This window comes from Narcine bancroftii, chromosome 3 (genome assembly GCF_036971445.1).
Source record: "Narcine bancroftii isolate sNarBan1 chromosome 3, sNarBan1.hap1, whole genome shotgun sequence".
In the NCBI taxonomy this organism is placed as follows: domain Eukaryota; kingdom Metazoa; phylum Chordata; class Chondrichthyes; order Torpediniformes; family Narcinidae; genus Narcine; species Narcine bancroftii.
The window spans coordinates 190,680,818-190,698,203 of NC_091471.1; the positions used below are offsets into that span (position 1 = coordinate 190,680,818).

General features: G+C 39.2%; 1 protein-coding gene across 1 annotated transcript; it reads left to right on the forward strand.

The window, feature by feature from the left end:
* Positions 1–4,912: 4,912 nt before the first annotated feature.
* hmx1 (H6 family homeobox 1) lies at positions 4,913–6,815 on the forward strand. The gene is made up of 2 exons (XM_069922859.1): positions 4,913–5,207; positions 6,208–6,815. Exons 1-2 carry the CDS (start codon positions 4,913–4,915, stop codon positions 6,813–6,815), a joined length of 903 nt encoding a protein of 300 aa, XP_069778960.1.
* Positions 6,816–17,386: the final 10,571 nt, after the last annotated feature.

Genomic DNA, 17,386 nt, shown 5'->3' on the forward strand with positions numbered 1-17,386 from the left:
GTATACTTTAAATTGAAGATGCCGCCTGAAAGAGATGTGGGGACAAAAATTCAATACCGTCTTTGAAAAAGAATTGGATAAGTACCAAATAAAAAGTGGGGGGGGGGGGGGGGGGTATTTCAGTGCTTTCAGGCAAAAAAAGGAGCTAACTAGATTAGTTTAAAAAAAAAATATGATAGCGAATTTGTAAGTCGAATGGCTTCCTTGAGTTCTGTAACCATTTCATGATTCTTATCTTACTGGAGCCAGCAAGAGCCCAGGTGTGTGAAATAGAATGCTTCATTTGGTAACAGACATGCCTTGACTGGACTGAAAATGAAATGCCACCCGTGGGTGGAAACCTAAAGTTATTTAAAGTGACAGATGGAGCAAGAGAAAAAAAAAAGCAGGATGAACAGTACACCCCATGTGATCATTTAAACTGATGCAAGAGAACTGACAGAAACATTTCCTCTCAGAAAAGATGACAATTCAAGGGCAAACAACGTAATTAAACAATCTAGCAGAATTTACGATTCCTTTTAAATGGTGGATGTGCTATATGGGCGTCATCAATTAAACATGATAAATTCTGGCGTGCGTGTCGCTCACTACGTGAAGCAATTTTTCCCTGTGTGAAAACGAACTGTAAATTTGCTACACCTAAATGTTAAAATTCTCTGACTGATTATGTGTGATGGAGCTCGGAGGAAATCTGAACTAATATTGCTCAAGGCAAAGCAAATGAACGTAAAAAAATATGCAATTTTAACGAGAGCGGAGAATAATGTAATAGAAGTGAAAGCACAATCAAGGATTTTAATGTAACAAGCATGAGCTGTACTCAAATCCAATCCAACATACTAAAAAACCGCCGCACATTTGATATTTAATATTAAGTTTGCGGTAACCAATGACTAGAAGGACGGGCGAAACGTGTTACCAGCATTGGACAAGAAATTGACACAAGAAATTGACAGGTATATTTAAGAAAATAGATGTTTGGCCATAGACATGAACGAATATGAAACAATTCTACGCACTTTCCAAATTTGTCACCAGAGAGAATGTGAGTCAATCTCGAGTCAAGCAAATAACATATCTGTACATTTCCCAATGAAAGAAGAATGACACCTAATATATATTATTGCGGAGCGGGGAAAGATCATTTGACGGTCCATAATTTCAAATAGTTGGAGAGTGAAATAACTATTTTTGAAACTTTCGAATGAAGGAAATAATATTTTCGAAATATCATTCTTCGATTTTTTTTTAATTTAACGTGGGTCACATTCTCTGACTGATTATATGTGATGGAGCTCGGGGGACAAATGATAGAATTATACAAAGATGAATGCTGGGATTTTACGGATAGATTTAGTTGCCGTCAGCAAATGAAATTATATCTACAAGTTTCCGAAGAATGACGAGCAGGGAAAACGCAGCTCGCTAGAACTAATGAGTGGCTTTGATGGTCGGCACGGACTCGATGGACCCAAAGACTGTAACCGTGCCGAACCTCTCCGTGATTTTACATCTCCAATGATCTCTGCAATATGTACTCAAATTAACGATATTATTAAATCGGGTTATTGACCAATTGCAAGTTAAGTACATTGCTGATCTTATGATTGGAAAGTTTGTTATATATTTCTTTTTGGTTAATAAAGGCTAGTAACAGCCACTTTGATTATTGCTCAAGTTAACCAGTTGGACGTGTTTTACCTGGACGGTCCAAACTTCGAATGGACGGAAAACTAGAAGCACTTCCCAAATTATTGGTTCATGTAGAAAAACCAATTTTCCAGCCTAAAAACAACACAAAACGTATTAAAACGCATAAAAATATTCTGAAAAGATCCTTTAAATATTGGCCAATATGCAGTTTAGACAGAATATTCCCCTGCGTCCCTGACAAAAGCTTATATAATCGACTGAAATTGTCATTGCACAGAGAAGGAATTACCATCGCGGTAAATTTAATCTTGGTCAGAGAAAAGCTTGACGCCAATATTATAAAATAGTGCCCAGACCTGTCTAAAAACATAGCAAGAAAGATGTCACTTATTTGAAAGGAAAAAGCCGTTTGAGAAGCTGATATTCCAGTAATTTAGTCAATTTCTGTTCCAGCCCTGACATATTTGCCGACTCCGTAAAAAGGCTACGATATTGGGGCTAGAATTAAACAGAAACGTTGAAAAGACAGGCACAGCTTTAATTGTTAATGGCCAATTAATATCTTTGCTTCCATGCCACCGTAATGCTGTAATAATAACAAAAGGGACTCTTCAGAAACCCAAATACATCATTCAATTAAAGGATGAAAGTCTCTAGGTACCATCAGTGTATTGATCAAAAAAGATTCCACTTTCAACTGATGGATTGCATTTAGGTTTAATATTACACTGACCATATGTCTGAGCAATCGGATTTTTTTCCCTTCCTTTCTCAATCTGGCAACAATATTGTTTACTATATGCCAAGTAATTTCCTTGTAAATTATGAAAAAAACCCCACAAATTATAATTAACCATCAATTCTGCTAAAATATAAATATTGGTACTTGCGATGATGAAGATACTATATTTCGAATTTTACTCTGATTACATTTACTAATTACATTCAGGAAACGGTGATGGCGACCGTGCATTTCAACTTCCAATGGATCAGAAAAATACCTTTTATTTCTGCTGATTCATTGTCTTCGCAACATTACATCTGAATCCTATTTCTCTCATTCTTTTCTGATACCATTCACATTGTACCTTAAAATAATCAAATATAACATAAAATCTTACAAACCGTGCAATTCTCCTCGTTTGCTCCACAAATACCGATCTTACTCACTCTAATGCTGTTAGAATGAAGTGAAGTTAATGCTCATACTTGGGATAATTTTACAATTTCTGCCTGACTGCAAGTACGTTAATGTTTCCCTTAGTAACGAAAGCAATGCAGATTACTGAAGGTAAAATCGCATGCAGTTAAATCTGTGCAGCTGGACTTTGAAAACTGCTTAGACTTTAGCAAAGATAATGCAACAACAGCGAAAAGCACAACCATCATTTTAATTCTAACTGGTGATTTATGTAACTTCAACTCTGAGGCATGAGTTTCAGATGTTTTTTTATGCTGTTGCCATTCCTAATCTTTACAACGGTTATCGTTTCGTGGGACTTGTGTATGATTGAAACGTGGCAATAACTGCAACTATGAATATTTATCAATCATTTTTTATTATTTACATTTTTTTGACTTGGCATATTGAGGTAATTTAATGTATACTATTGTAGCTGTATGCCTATTTGGATGCAGGAAGGAAGAATTTTGGTGCTTATGTATATTGTGCTTATGTATACGATAATGAACTCTCATTACTTGTGCATATGGAGATGCTTAAATTCACGTTTTCATGTTTTCCTTAGATGTTATTTTCCTTTTGTTATTCTGTGTTATTTATTAATCAATGTATATATTGATTAATATATAAATCGATAAATCTGCTAAAAGTTGTTAAATGTACACACACACACATACACACACACACACACACACACACACACGCACACACACACACACACACACACACACACACACACACACACACACACACCGGTTCAGAAAAGCAATCCCAAAATTTGAACTGAATTGTAATGAAACCGAATGAAAACAAAACAAACCCACAAGAACAGCGAGTTAAGATGACATTGACAGGAACTGGCCATCCTTGGAACTGAGCTTAAAACTACAAGGCAACAACAACGAAAGGGAGTTTAAAACCGATTACTGGATCAAATGCACAGTTAGTAGCGACTTCACAGTAAATGTACAGTCAAGTTAACTTACTTTATGCAAGGATGGACAATTATCCCTCAGTAAATTATTCTGCATATGTTTTAAATTGGATGGCGCTGCTGAATAGACAATGTAGATACGCTTCAGTCAACATTTGTTAACGCTACCGTGATTCCAAAATAAAGAAAGATCCTTAGTTTCGCCGGCGGGCAGAGCACAAAACCTCATTTAATTTCAATGAAGATTATGAATAGATTCAATGTTAAATTGAAAACAATAATTACTAACCGACTGTGTATAGGAAAGACCATTTTGTTAATACTGCCCAGAGTTGGTCCAGACACAAAATCACTCACAATGTATAGCAGTCAACTCAATATCTTGCTTTTTCATCCCAGCATTTAATGATAGCAAGCAAAATAAAATCACCCAAAAGCTATCTGATTATAACCGCCGCGCTACAATTGACCATTTTCTTGCTTTATTTGTATGTGATAAGTATGCGACAGGGCGTGAATGGGGAGGGTCGTCGGTGTTGGTGGGTGTGGAGAGAGAGAAATAATGGAGGAGGGGTTGTAGGGAAGTAACAGGAAGTTAATTTCCAATATTACCCAATAAGAAATAGTATCGGGTCAGCAGAAATGTCCCCACCCCGCTCTTTCTGTGACTGTGTGGAATGCCAAATCTAGATCCGCAGTCTGATTTGTGATTTGTTTCCTAATTGACCTAAATAAAGCCCCTGACTGACAAGCCTCTGTGGCCTCGGGCACGCGTTACGAAACAGAGCAAGCAATTCCTTTATTTTCTTGAGTAATCCCATTTGCCATTGTGCCCGTCCAATCCGTGGTATATTCTTTGCATGTTAAGCATTTAACTCGCTTGACATTTTAATTTCATCATTACCATTCACAACCTCTCCCCCTCCCCCCTTTCCTCTTTCTCCTCACTGGCGCCGGGTGAACGATGTGTTCGTACTTATGTTTTTCCGAGGGAGAGCAGTTGGCTGGGTGTTGCTTTTAGACGGGGTTTGCTATGATCTCTCGGAGAATCGGCCTCCAACCAGAAGAAGCGTTCGAACCGGTTATCTCACCGAAAACAAAAGACGATTGCCTGGGCTCGGCATCATAATTCACCGACCATGCCGGATAGAGTGACGGAAGCTCAAAGTATGCCGCCCGCCAAGGTGTCCTCGTTCTTTATCGAAAATCTACTTAGAACCAATGGAAAAGGAAAGGAGACAGACAAAACGGAGGAGAACGCGGAAGAAATCGTACCCAAACCACACTGCTTCCACAACCGAACGGCTGACAGCCATTGCAGCCAGGTCTGCTGTCAGATATCCGGTCAGGACCTCTGCGCGCAGAACTACCCGCTCAGGGGCAGCACGTTACAGTGGTACACACAAGCGCAGCCGAGATGTCCCAGTCCAGACAGTAAGTTAATCCTTTTATTGCAGCGGTCATTAACAGCATGAAGTCCGGACTCCGCAGTGAACTGTTGAAAACACCCGCCCCTCTGCTAAACCCGCAACCTTTCACAGCCCATGACTGTGGACTGCGATCTGGGCCCCTGAGAGAAATTAGACGTTGTTGTTCGCTCTGCGTCCTTCAATCGGACATTGGTTAATGGCCAGAGGCTGAGAACCAGATTGCGTCGCGCAACCCTTACATTTCATCTTTAGGATAAGAACCCTAAGGACAGATCTCATAATTTGACAGGACTGCGGATAATCAAAATAAAAGCGCAGCAATCAAGATCAGATCAATTATCTCCAGCCATCCCCCCTTTGTACAAATGATATAATCCGCTAGAATTCTATATTAAAGTCTTACTATTTTAAAGTCAACAACGTCGCAGTACGTTTTGGATAGGTACACGGATGGGAGAGGTATGGATGGCTATGGGCTGGGTGGAGGTCAGTGGAACTAGGCAAAAAAAAGGTTCGGCAGAGACTAAAAGGGCCGAGGTGGACTGCTTCTGTACTGTAATGTTCTATGGTTCTAATAGAGTAGAACTAGTGTGTTCTTTCGATGTTGGTGTATTTTAAGTGGACAGTACTCTACACGCACTGCGCTCCAACCGTTACAACACAGTAAATCAGATTTCAATGCCCACTTTATCCTTTTAATTATAACAAAAAGACGCTCATTGATTCTTTACACCACCAGTTGGACATAATGTTTAGAAGAAATGGGAACTGAAATAAATTATTTTTATGAGTTTAACTGAAAGCACTTACATTTTTACCGGAGTCCAGCTGAAAAAATTACTGATGGAAAAACTAAAAACCTTCACGATAACATTTCCAACGACATCCATCTTCTGAAAGTGAGGGTACTAAATTGGTGACTAAATATATTAATAACTATTGTTGAGGGATTCTTTTATATGCAATGCACAATACAAGTGCTTACATCTCCATTTGTTCCACAGGTCCGAAACGTGGATGCCCAAGTTCCGAGGAAGAACACTGTTTTTCTCTCACAACCAGTGATCTCGACTCCCCACCGGTATTGGACAAAGGAGACAGCCATAAGGAAATCTGTAGCCAAAGAAGGGGAGAGCTGCGAGAGGAAAAAAGGTCAGAGGCGGAGGGCAGCGAAGCAACGAAAAGCCATGCAGACGTTGAGCAGAAATCCAGTCGCAAAAAGAAAACGCGCACAGTCTTCAGCAGGAGTCAAGTTTTCCAGCTCGAGTCCACATTTGACATGAAACGCTACCTTAGCAGTTCCGAGAGGGCGGGCCTGGCCGCTTCTCTTCACTTGACCGAGACTCAGGTCAAAATCTGGTTTCAAAATCGGAGAAATAAGTGGAAAAGGCAGTTAGCCGCAGATCTGGAAGCGGTCAACCTTTCTCATAGTGCACAGAGAATCGTGAGAGTTCCCATTTTATATCATGAAAACTCACCATCTGGCGCCTTAAACTTCAGCCTACCGCAAGTGTCCCCTCCCCTGGTGAGCTTCTCCAGTTCAGTAAATTATCCGCTTGCAACATTCCCTTCTTTGCCTTTCCTGAGATCACAGATGAGTGGACTTGTTTAAAAATGACCCTTCAATCGGAAGATGCTACATTGAAGCTGAACTAACGTCCTTTTGATACAAAAAAAGCAAGCAAATAACTTGGCAAATTCCAGCTTTTTATCTTCCCGTGACTTTTTAATTGGTCATTGGTGCAAACGTGCAATAAGTCACTTTCAGGTGCTATTACTAAAGGACAAAGAGGAAAGTTGTTTCTTCACATGGTTTTCGCATTCATTGCTTCAATGTTATAATATTTCACCATGGCCATGGAGGACACACACACACACACACACACACACACACACACACACACACACACACACACACACACACACACACACACACACACACACACACACACTTTAAACGTCACTTAAGGTTCATTTGCTTACTCAGTATGTTGCTGTGCTAAAACGTTAGTTATTTTATAATCATAGGTCTTATTAAAATTAGCATAAAAGCACAGCATAAAAAAAGCAGTGTGAGTTCAAAATGCTCAATGAGTTTTAGTATCTATAATCATTAGTTATTGGGAGCATTTGCTGATTTTATTCTTTTATCACTTTGTACCTGACCATCCTTGCATTATCAGAGTCAACCATTATTGCAATAAACTCTGGTTAACTCCTAGAAAGCCCAAGAAATCCTGTGTTTGACTTGTGTTAAAATTGCGTTTAATTTTATCTCGATAAATTTATGCTTTTTTTATAGCAAACTGTCAAACACAATGTGCGTATTGTGGAATTGTTTTCATTTTACAGGTATTTTGCATTGTAATTTTGGATTAGCCCTTGATGTGAGTTATTATTCCATTTGCAATACATAATTTCACATTTCTTTTGACCTAATGAAAGGAGCAGGTAATCTTACTTTGTAGACACATTCTTAAGTAAAATTCTGACGAACCATTACGGCTTTCAACTAAGCATCGTCCTTGATGCTTGAGAACCTACGGTTTGCACTTGAGTCTGAAGATATAACATTACACATGTTTTGCTAAATCATTCAAATGAAGCAGCATATTTATGAAGTAGATAAATGAACGTTAACAAAATGTTCTTATCAGGATTTTCTGACATAAGTTTTATTATGAAAATGTAAAGCATTAAGATTTTAATGAAAATACATAGTTACCGTTATATGGATATTTTCAATAAACAGCATGACATAGTATGCTATAATCATTGCAATTGGTCAATAGTTTCCCTAAAATATAGTGGACAATAATTGTTGCTTAATGAATCACAATGAGCCGAACCATTTTCCATTCATTGAAACCTCTGTGAAAAGGTGGTTCGGCCTCGTTCTTTTGCATTACTGGAGTTTATGCGTTGCCATAAGATTCCTGAAAAAAAAAATCACATTCAATTAAAAGGGTCCTTTGCCCCTAATTGAAACCCCATCCAGGATGACTGTCAGAGATCCCCTGATTGAAACCCCATCCAGGATGACTGTCAGAGATCCCCTGATTGAAACCCCATCCAGGATGACTGTCAGAGATCCCCTGATTGAAACCCCATCCAGGATGACTGTCAGAGATCCCCTGATTGAAACCCCATCCAGGATGACTGTCAGAGATCCCCTGATTGAAACCCCATCCAGGATGACTGTCAGAGATCCCCTGATTGAAACCCCATCCAGGATGACTGTCAGAGATCCCCTGATTGAAACCCCATCCAGGATGACTGTCAGAGATCCCCTGCCCTTCAGCCCATATGGATGGTCGGTCATATAAAAACTTCATTAACATACCGACAATTCCATGCAACAAACTGCCATCTGCCTCGACATTAATTTGCAATGACTGCAACACTTTAAATATAGGTTTGAAATTATGCCCGATATGAAATATTGAATGGCGATTAATTTAATCCCAAAACGTTTGAAACATATTGATGCCGCGTATGAATTAGACATAAATATGATATAAATTAGATATTTCCAGCAATTAAAAAAACCCACCAGGAAAGATGAAGATGATTCTATGTCACCGACGCAATTTTCTGTCGAACACTAGGCTGCGCTGACAACGAGCCTGTAAGTGACCTACTCTTCCAGTGCATGCTTGACATAGTCAAATAATTGCATGTGAAGAATGGTAATATTTGGTAAAACTCCTAAAGCTTCTCAGCTTCCACTAAGGAACATTAAATGAATTTGTTCCCAAACCCAAAAATGAAATTATACTGACAACGGAACATAGTAATGGATATTTGCTCCGTTCGATTTTCATGAAATTTAACCTTCATGTGATTCTACGGCAAACCAGGAAGATTATTTGCATTTATAACCAATATAGAGTTGAATTTCGTGAGTTTCGGAGCATGCCCCGCCTGCACATTCTAGATCTGATGTAAAGGAGGCTTGCTGAATACACTGAAATAGTACAGCAGTTCGTTTCCTGAGCATACGATTTACGACTAGATGTTCAAAAATGTTGCGGGAGAGTGAACGGAAAGGGCCGCCATCTCATGCCCTTTATTGAAACCAGTCCAGCTGGGACTCAGAACACAATAATCAAACATAAAGGTCTGATATGCAACCATAACTCAACGTTTGTGAGCATGTGTCAGGTCAGGTGCACAAACATTATTTAGTGAGAATGTTAATAATGAAAACACATAAATAAAAGGCAGATGCCACCTTTGTAGAAAAACAAACCAGAATATATTGGAAGGATAGGACAGATTAGTTAACTTCTTTGGGGTGGGTGGGGGGGGGGGGGGCAAATAAGGGGCCATTATTTAGCAGCCCATAATGAATTTGTGAAAAGAAAGTTTAACAAGAAAGTCTTCAGGCACTGGGGTCGAGTACAATACACAAATGTATAGGTGCTACGTGACGGACTGAGTTTCTCCAGCCCATTTGTATATTGCATTACTAAAAAATAACATATCTCTCTCTCTCTCTCTCTCTCTCTCTCTCTCTCTCTCTCTCTCTCTCCTCCCCCCCCACCCCGACTTTCTCTCTCTCTCTCTTTCTCTCTCTCTCCTCCCCCCACCCCGACTTTCTCTCTCTCTCTCTCTGTCTCTCTCTCTTTCTCTCTCTCTCTCTCTCTTTCTCTCTCTCTCTCCCTCATTGTGTGTGAGAGGGAGAGAGAAAAATATATGCAAGTAACATAAGGTGGAATACATCAATGAAGGTACATTAGATGTAAAGGCTAATACGCGGAAAGTCCAGAGAAATGTGAGGAAATTTGACAATCCGTACTCATGTATTTATTATTCTACAATTCAAGTAACAAGTTATAAGCTGCCGTCACTCAAGTATATAACTATTATGCCTCTACAGTACAACAAACCTTTTATCTTTTACATGCCGTAATGATATAAACATATCCCAATTTCTTGATCTCCGAAATCCTAAATGGCAACCACATAAAAGACGATAACTCGTCTATCAGAATGTGGAAAAATCGTTTTCATTATAAAGTGCCACATTAGTGGTGCTTGGTCAAAAACAGCAAGACAAATCTGCGTAAGACTTCATTAGCGTGAGTCCTGCTGCCACCACCAAATTAACCGAAAATATACAGAAGATTTTTTTTATTGTAAGCTGCATTGACATTTTCACGTCAAGTTTTGAAATGCTAACAAACTAGCTGATCTGCATAATTGAAAGGTCATTCATATAAACATCTGAAATTACTGACTTGTAAGAAGTGTCAATTTTGCCACGAGTAATGAGGATGTTCTTTTATATCGCGTAGTCACCAATTTAAACATTTAATACAATACTATAATGCACAATTATATATACTGTACCTGACAGAAGTTAGTTTTGGGGGTTAATTTTAGTGTATCCAGCGTTAAGGCTCAAACATTCTAAAGCTAGTAGAATACGCGACTAACAGAAATTCAGCTACAATCAAAGTCTTCATGTGGTTACACAAAAAAACAAAGAAACGTACTATTGACAATGAGCATCATACCAAAGCTGTTCCCCTCTCCTTCCATCTCCTCTCAAATCCCGCTGGCGTGGAATCTATGAAAGGACATTAGTTAATATAAATCCATTTATATACATAACCGAGTTGATTGAAAACTTGGACGGCAATTCTCGATTTAAAATGGGAATCTAACCCTAATCTAACTCTCAGGACAAGAGTAAACTCCAGAGGGTTGTTAACTCAGCCTGCAGCATCACAGGCACCAGACTTCACTCCATCGAGGAAATCTACATGAGGCGTTGTCTTGAAAAGGCAGCTTCTATCCTCAAAGACTCCCACCACCCAGGCCATGCCCACTTCACTCGGGAAAACGGGTACAGGAGCCTAAGACGAGCACTCAACGGCACAAGGACAGTTTCTTCCCCGCTGCCATCAGATTCCTGAATAATCAATGAACCAAAGACACCCCCTTACTTTTCGTCTACTTTTATAGTAATGTTGTAAGATGGTTATACTATGAACATTTGCACTAGGACGCTGCCTCATAACACCAAATTTCATGACTTGTTCATGACAATAAATTCTGATTCTATTAGCTCTTTTTGGAACACTAGGAGAAGATGATGTTTTACTAACTACAATTCAATGTTGCTTTTTAAAAATGTTTTTCTTTGTTAATGGCCAGATGTGCAATTTTGATTAAATGGAAAAATAGAGCTCCACCTCAACATGCATAATGGCAAAGGGATATTATGTCTTGTTTAAATTTGGAAATATTAGAGAGGCTATCATTGATTCAAGTATTAAATTTCAAACGATACAAGGCTCGTTCATGGACTACTATCATAACCTTAAGAGTTAGTGTTGATTTGGAACTTTGGCATTGTGTTGTCCCTCTCCAAGACTGTGCCACTTGGATTCTTGACTGTTAATCTTCAACCTTACTTAGGGAAAGGTTTCTTTTCTTTTGTTATATTTTAATGCATCAACCCGACTGTGCTATTGTGCTTTTGAATTTGTACATATAATCATTATTGTAACTTTTTCCCTAGTCTTGTAGCACATTTCATAACTGTATCGTTCAATTTTTATTGTAAAACGATCAATAAAATATTTTAAAAAGAAAGAAAACTTGATTAAATTTTGGACACTGCAATTTCGACGGTGACATTCCAAGTTACAAACACTTTGCAAAGAACTGCTGCCAAGTCTCCGACAAATTGTTTTTAACAAAACATTATGGCCTCCAGTTGTAGCATTTCACAGTTTCCTGTCAGCACTCAGATCGGAGTCAAAAAGTGACCGGTCTACGTTCCACTGCAGAGAACACAAAGCTGGGCACCACCGCTCTTTCCTACTGTAGTCTTCTGAATATGTCGTAAAACAAAACTCTTCTGTCCTTTACACAGGTGTAAAAAATCCCGCGTAGACGTAATAGCAGGGTTGTTCCCCTGCTGCCTTGGCAAACCTTCTTCATTCAGATAGCCCAACTAAAGTGCACGATTCGACATTACTGCTCATAAGATAGTATCTTGTTGAGTTTCGTTGCTGTATTTTATTATGTTAGGTCTACAACATTAATAAAGTGTTTTAATGTTTACAAGACAATGTGCTCCGAATTCATGGAAGGTGCTATACCGACGGAAATGACTACATTTCTTAATTACACTGTAAAAAGAGACCAAAATATCATCTCCCGTTCACCCCTGTTTGGGTCTAAACAGGTTTTATATTGCTTCAGTGTTGGACTTTCTGGATGAGCCAATTGAGACATAAACCACAAAAGCCTATCCCTCTGCTCATGAGTCCGCGCCAACTTTCAAACGCCAATTTACATCAGTCCCAATTTGTTCTCCCCGCATCTCCACCTGAATTCCCCAACCCCGATTCTGCCATTAACCTTTATATGCGGCCAATTAACCTCCCAACTGATACGTCTTTGCGAGTGGGGAAAGGGGCGGGAGAAACCCGCAGGTCTCAAAGAGAACGAGATCAAGTTCTAACCCCTGCAAGGCGAGCCATTGTCCCGACCCAATACTCCCTTAATGTTAACACTGTACATCACCTTTCGTCTGTTGAAATGCTAAGTACAGGCAGGTAGTTTAATCATTGGTGAAGATTAGTTTGAAACAGCAACAGGCATTTATTTGATGTGAAACTGTTACATTTATGAGGTAATCAGTAATTTACACGAGGGAGGGGAAAAAAGCAGAAAAGAAGGAGAAAGTGTGAGAGAGAACGCGAACAACAGTTTTCTTGATGCAGAGTTTAAACACCGGTTTGGACCATTTAGGATGAATGCCCGTTTCTGCTCTTAAATTTCCTGTAGTTAAGTGAATACTCTTCTATGGCTTTTCATGTCAGAAACATCATGTTAAAAGAAACTAGTTATTTCTACTCTTTTCACTGCCATCAGTCGAGAAACACATTTGTGAGAGGACAGCATATGGTTTTAAAAAGCATTTCCGGACTGTCTTCATTGTGTTAGCTCGAAAAAAAACCAATCTGTCCAGGGAAATCAAGCACAAAGGCTCACGCCAATCTTCTTAGAACGAGGGCTTTAAAAAAAGGACGGAAGTCTATGGAATGTTGGAATTAATGGCTAGGATGAAGATCAATTGATTTTTTTTGCAATATTTTCTACATAGGATATTGCATTGCGACGAGGAAATGGGGAACATTAAATACTGAATTGCAGAGAGGTGGAAATCTGCATTAAAGTATAATGTTCATTCTATATGTTTAAACTTGGATCTATTATTTACTGATGCACACACATTTACAAGGACGCCCCTTTAGATTGCAACATGCATTGAACTAAGAATTGCACATTGCCCTGCTCATTCTGCTCGCTATTGGCCAGCGCTCAACAGTTTGATGCTTGCTCATTTGGTTGTCAAAATTGGCGGTACGGCTAGTGTAGCACCAGTGATCCGGGTTCGAATCCCGCGTGCCTGTAAGGAGTTTGTACGTTCTCCCCAGAACTACCTAGGGGTGGGGGGTGGGTAAATTGGATAGCACGGACTCGTTGGCGGAAATGGCCCGTTACTATGTCTAAAAATAACGACTATCAGACCAAGCTCACATGGAGGAGTCAACGCTTTATTTTCTGTTTGCTTTCTTTTATTAGCCAAAGCATCAAACTATAACTTTAAGGTGGTTGTGCTACAACTCCAAGCAATATGAGTTGGACTACAGCTTGAGTATTGGGTGTAGCTGTTTATTTTGTTACATATACCAAGGAATAGTGAAAGCTTTGTTTTGTGTGCTATCCAGGCACTTAACCCATACCTAAATTCAACAGGTAGTGGAATAATGAAAGTACAGGCCGTGGTGTAATCGCAAGTCAAAAAGGGCAGAGTATTGTGATATATGCACAAAGTTCAGAATACATGGAAAAGGACAATTAAACAGTGTAACGATGTCATCAATGAGAGGTCAATTTACGAATCTGGTAACAACAGGGGAAAAAAAACCATGCCTGAACCCGAAGGTTCGTGCTTTCAAGCTCACGTATCTTGACGGACGAAAGGGGGAGGACGTAGGAATGTGATCATTATATTAGGAGGAAGTTAAATAAGAAAGTCTCCACATGCCAGGGTCGAGTGCAAGACACAAACGTGCTGGAGAAACTCAACAGGTCACTGACCATTCATTGAAGCCGATGTTTCAGGGTTTACAAGATGAGGGATGCAGTGAATAGAGATTGGACATCCATAGTGAAAATGAAGCGGTCGAGCGCGGGGATCTGGACGTCATTCAATTGATGGAGGGCATGGGAGGATGGAGTTTCAGCATGGGGGAATGGAGGCCTTCCGGAATGTTGGTTACCCTTGACTTCCTACGGATGCTTCGTGACCTGCTGTTTATTCCCCAGCATGTTTATGTATATTGCAATGAAGACGTGATTGCCCTGAAGCAGTGCAAATTATTTTTAGATAGATGTGCCAGATTGGACAAATTTCGCCGTGAAGGAATATAAGTTAGTCGCATTTTCTTTGGAAGAGTTGAGACTGAGGGAAGACTTAATTAAGACAAATAAAATTATAAAGGACTAACTAAGCACGAAGGACCTATTTGTTTTAGCACATCAGTAAGAAATCACTGGGAACATCCAAAGTAATTTGAAGTAATAGTCGGGAAGGGATAAGAAGAAAACAATCTATTGGGTTGGCAGGTGTCCCGAGATGACTGCTTGAAATGGTGAAAACAATGTTAAACGTTACTTACACGTATATCTAAGACCCGTCGCTTACAGGGCTACGAACAAGCAATTATTGGAAGTTGACGAGAACCTGGGTAGTTTTTTTCCCCATTTGTACGGTCAAGTGGAACTATCACCAGATTGAATAACTGGGTCAGAAAGGCTGGGTTTCTTAGCCTGAAAATTGGCGGGGTGGAATAAAGAGAAGATAATACCAGTGAACTTTGAGAGAAAAATTGAAATAATTCATTTTTAGATTTACTGCTCCAAAATTATCCGCAATGAGACCTTGCATTCGTAGAATTTGATGCAATGTATTATGTTCTATTGACAAAAAAACCCACATCTTTATGCAGTTTGTTAACAAGCTAACAATGACACAAAATCTTCGTTACATGGAAGAAAAAACGCCTGCAGATGACGTAAATCTGAAATAAAGGCGGAAACCCCAAGAACCACGGGGTACATCTGGTGAAAGGTCATACACCATGAATGTGAACTGCTTCTTTCTGCAGAGAAGCTGCTTGACCAACCGAGTATTTCCAGCATTTTAGCTTCCTTGATATGCTAACACACCCCGTGATCCCCTCAGAGTAGGCAACCAGCCAGGGGATAGCCCTGCCCAAAACAAGGATTTTAGGAGGATAGACTTTGTCATAAAGAGATGCGTCAGGGGAGGAGGAGGATGAGAGAGAGGTGAGGATCGTGTGAAGATGATTCAAAGGAAGGAATTTCAAGACTCTAAAATTAAAACCATAGCCAGGTGAGAGATTAAGTAAGAGGCCCTGGCTTTTTATCCCATGGTTGTAACATGGTAGGCCTGAAGCAGGTTATAACAGTTGAGAGAAAGCAAATCCATATGAGGTCATGTAACACCACCCCCACCCCGACTTTTTCAACAGTGGAAGAAGTCATGGCTGATCTGTGATCAAACCATTTTTAATAATCTTCTTAAATTAATTCCTTTTAGTACCATTTGACAGCCAGTGCAATAATGACTACATTGAAATAACACGAACGGCTTTGAAATGTTCAATAGAAAAAGAGCGCTGCAATATTACAGGTATGTCCGTGTTAGTTTCAACAAAACCCTCTTTAAATACCTTAGATTCAAGATAATAGTCGACTCAGCTTCGACTTGCCTTTGATGAGGTCAGTTACTAATTTGTCTGCTCCTTCGTAATATAAATGTTTCACAATTTTAACCTTGGTATTACAAGGCGAGCTCATGAACGGATTTTAAAGTGAAAAGAAATTTAAAGCGGTCAGCGCTGTATTGGCTGTTAGACTTGATTGGTTCTTGATATTCAACATTAATGTACTGGCAATGCTCTGTGCGGGGGATTCCATCATGAACCAGACAATGACTGCACCATGACATCATTTTGCAAATCAAACAATTCTAGAACATAATATGACATTACAGGTAGACATAACTCAAAAAGGGCCCAATTCGCATGGATCTCCGATAAATGGAATCAACAGTTTCAAAACTAAAAGTATCTTTAAGTAGATCTGGTCTGAATGCAACACCTCCTGCTCGGCTCGTTTTAAAGTGAATAATTTAAAAGTACACACTTCAAATCATTTACCTTGGGAATTTGAATACACCTTGATAAACCCTGAGCGTCATTTGTAAAACAAGTTCGTGCAGTTTCAATTATGGCCCTTTCGGGCACTATCGTATTCTCAGTTTTGTTCTAATTTGACGACGGGTAGATAGTGTGGGATAAAATGCGGTGCACATCTCCAATCCATCGGTGAGCCGGAGAATGAGAAGATTATTCCCAATGGTTAATTATGTTGCCCCAAAATGTTCTTCAGCCCTAAAATATTGAGTCTTAAAATATTCCAATATTTCGTTTGAACATTTATCCTCATACACATAATAGATACAACACCCCCCCCCCCCACACACACACACACATATACATACACATATATATGCTCACACAGACATGCATACACACGGACACACAAACATCCACACAGATACATGTAAGGACAGGGACCAAGATCATATAAAAAGAGTAAGAATGGAAACCTTGAAAGTGGCAAGTGACGATAATGTTCTGAAATATCCGGTGTGACGTTCCCTAAGAAGGTTGAAGTTAGCAAATGATGAAAAAAATTCATATTTTGTCAAACACGTCCATAAATACTGCGAAAAGAATAAGTTTTAAAATTACAACACTGTGCATGTCAAAGGGACATGCAGTTCGATTCTCAGCGGGGATATAAATGACCTGCAGTTCTGACATCTATTTTAAAATTTATATGTTGAATTAACAGCAGCATGCTTAATACAATCGTAATTAGAATGTTGTCGATGGAGAAAGCTAATTTGTTCGACGTACTTTATAATCTTATAAAATCTACTTTAAACACTGTTGTACTAACTTGCAACCCGGCAATGATGCAAAATATTAGATTGTTGAAATATCTATTAAATTACAAATATGAAATTTCAGTTGAATTATAGACGAGCAAATTATATCA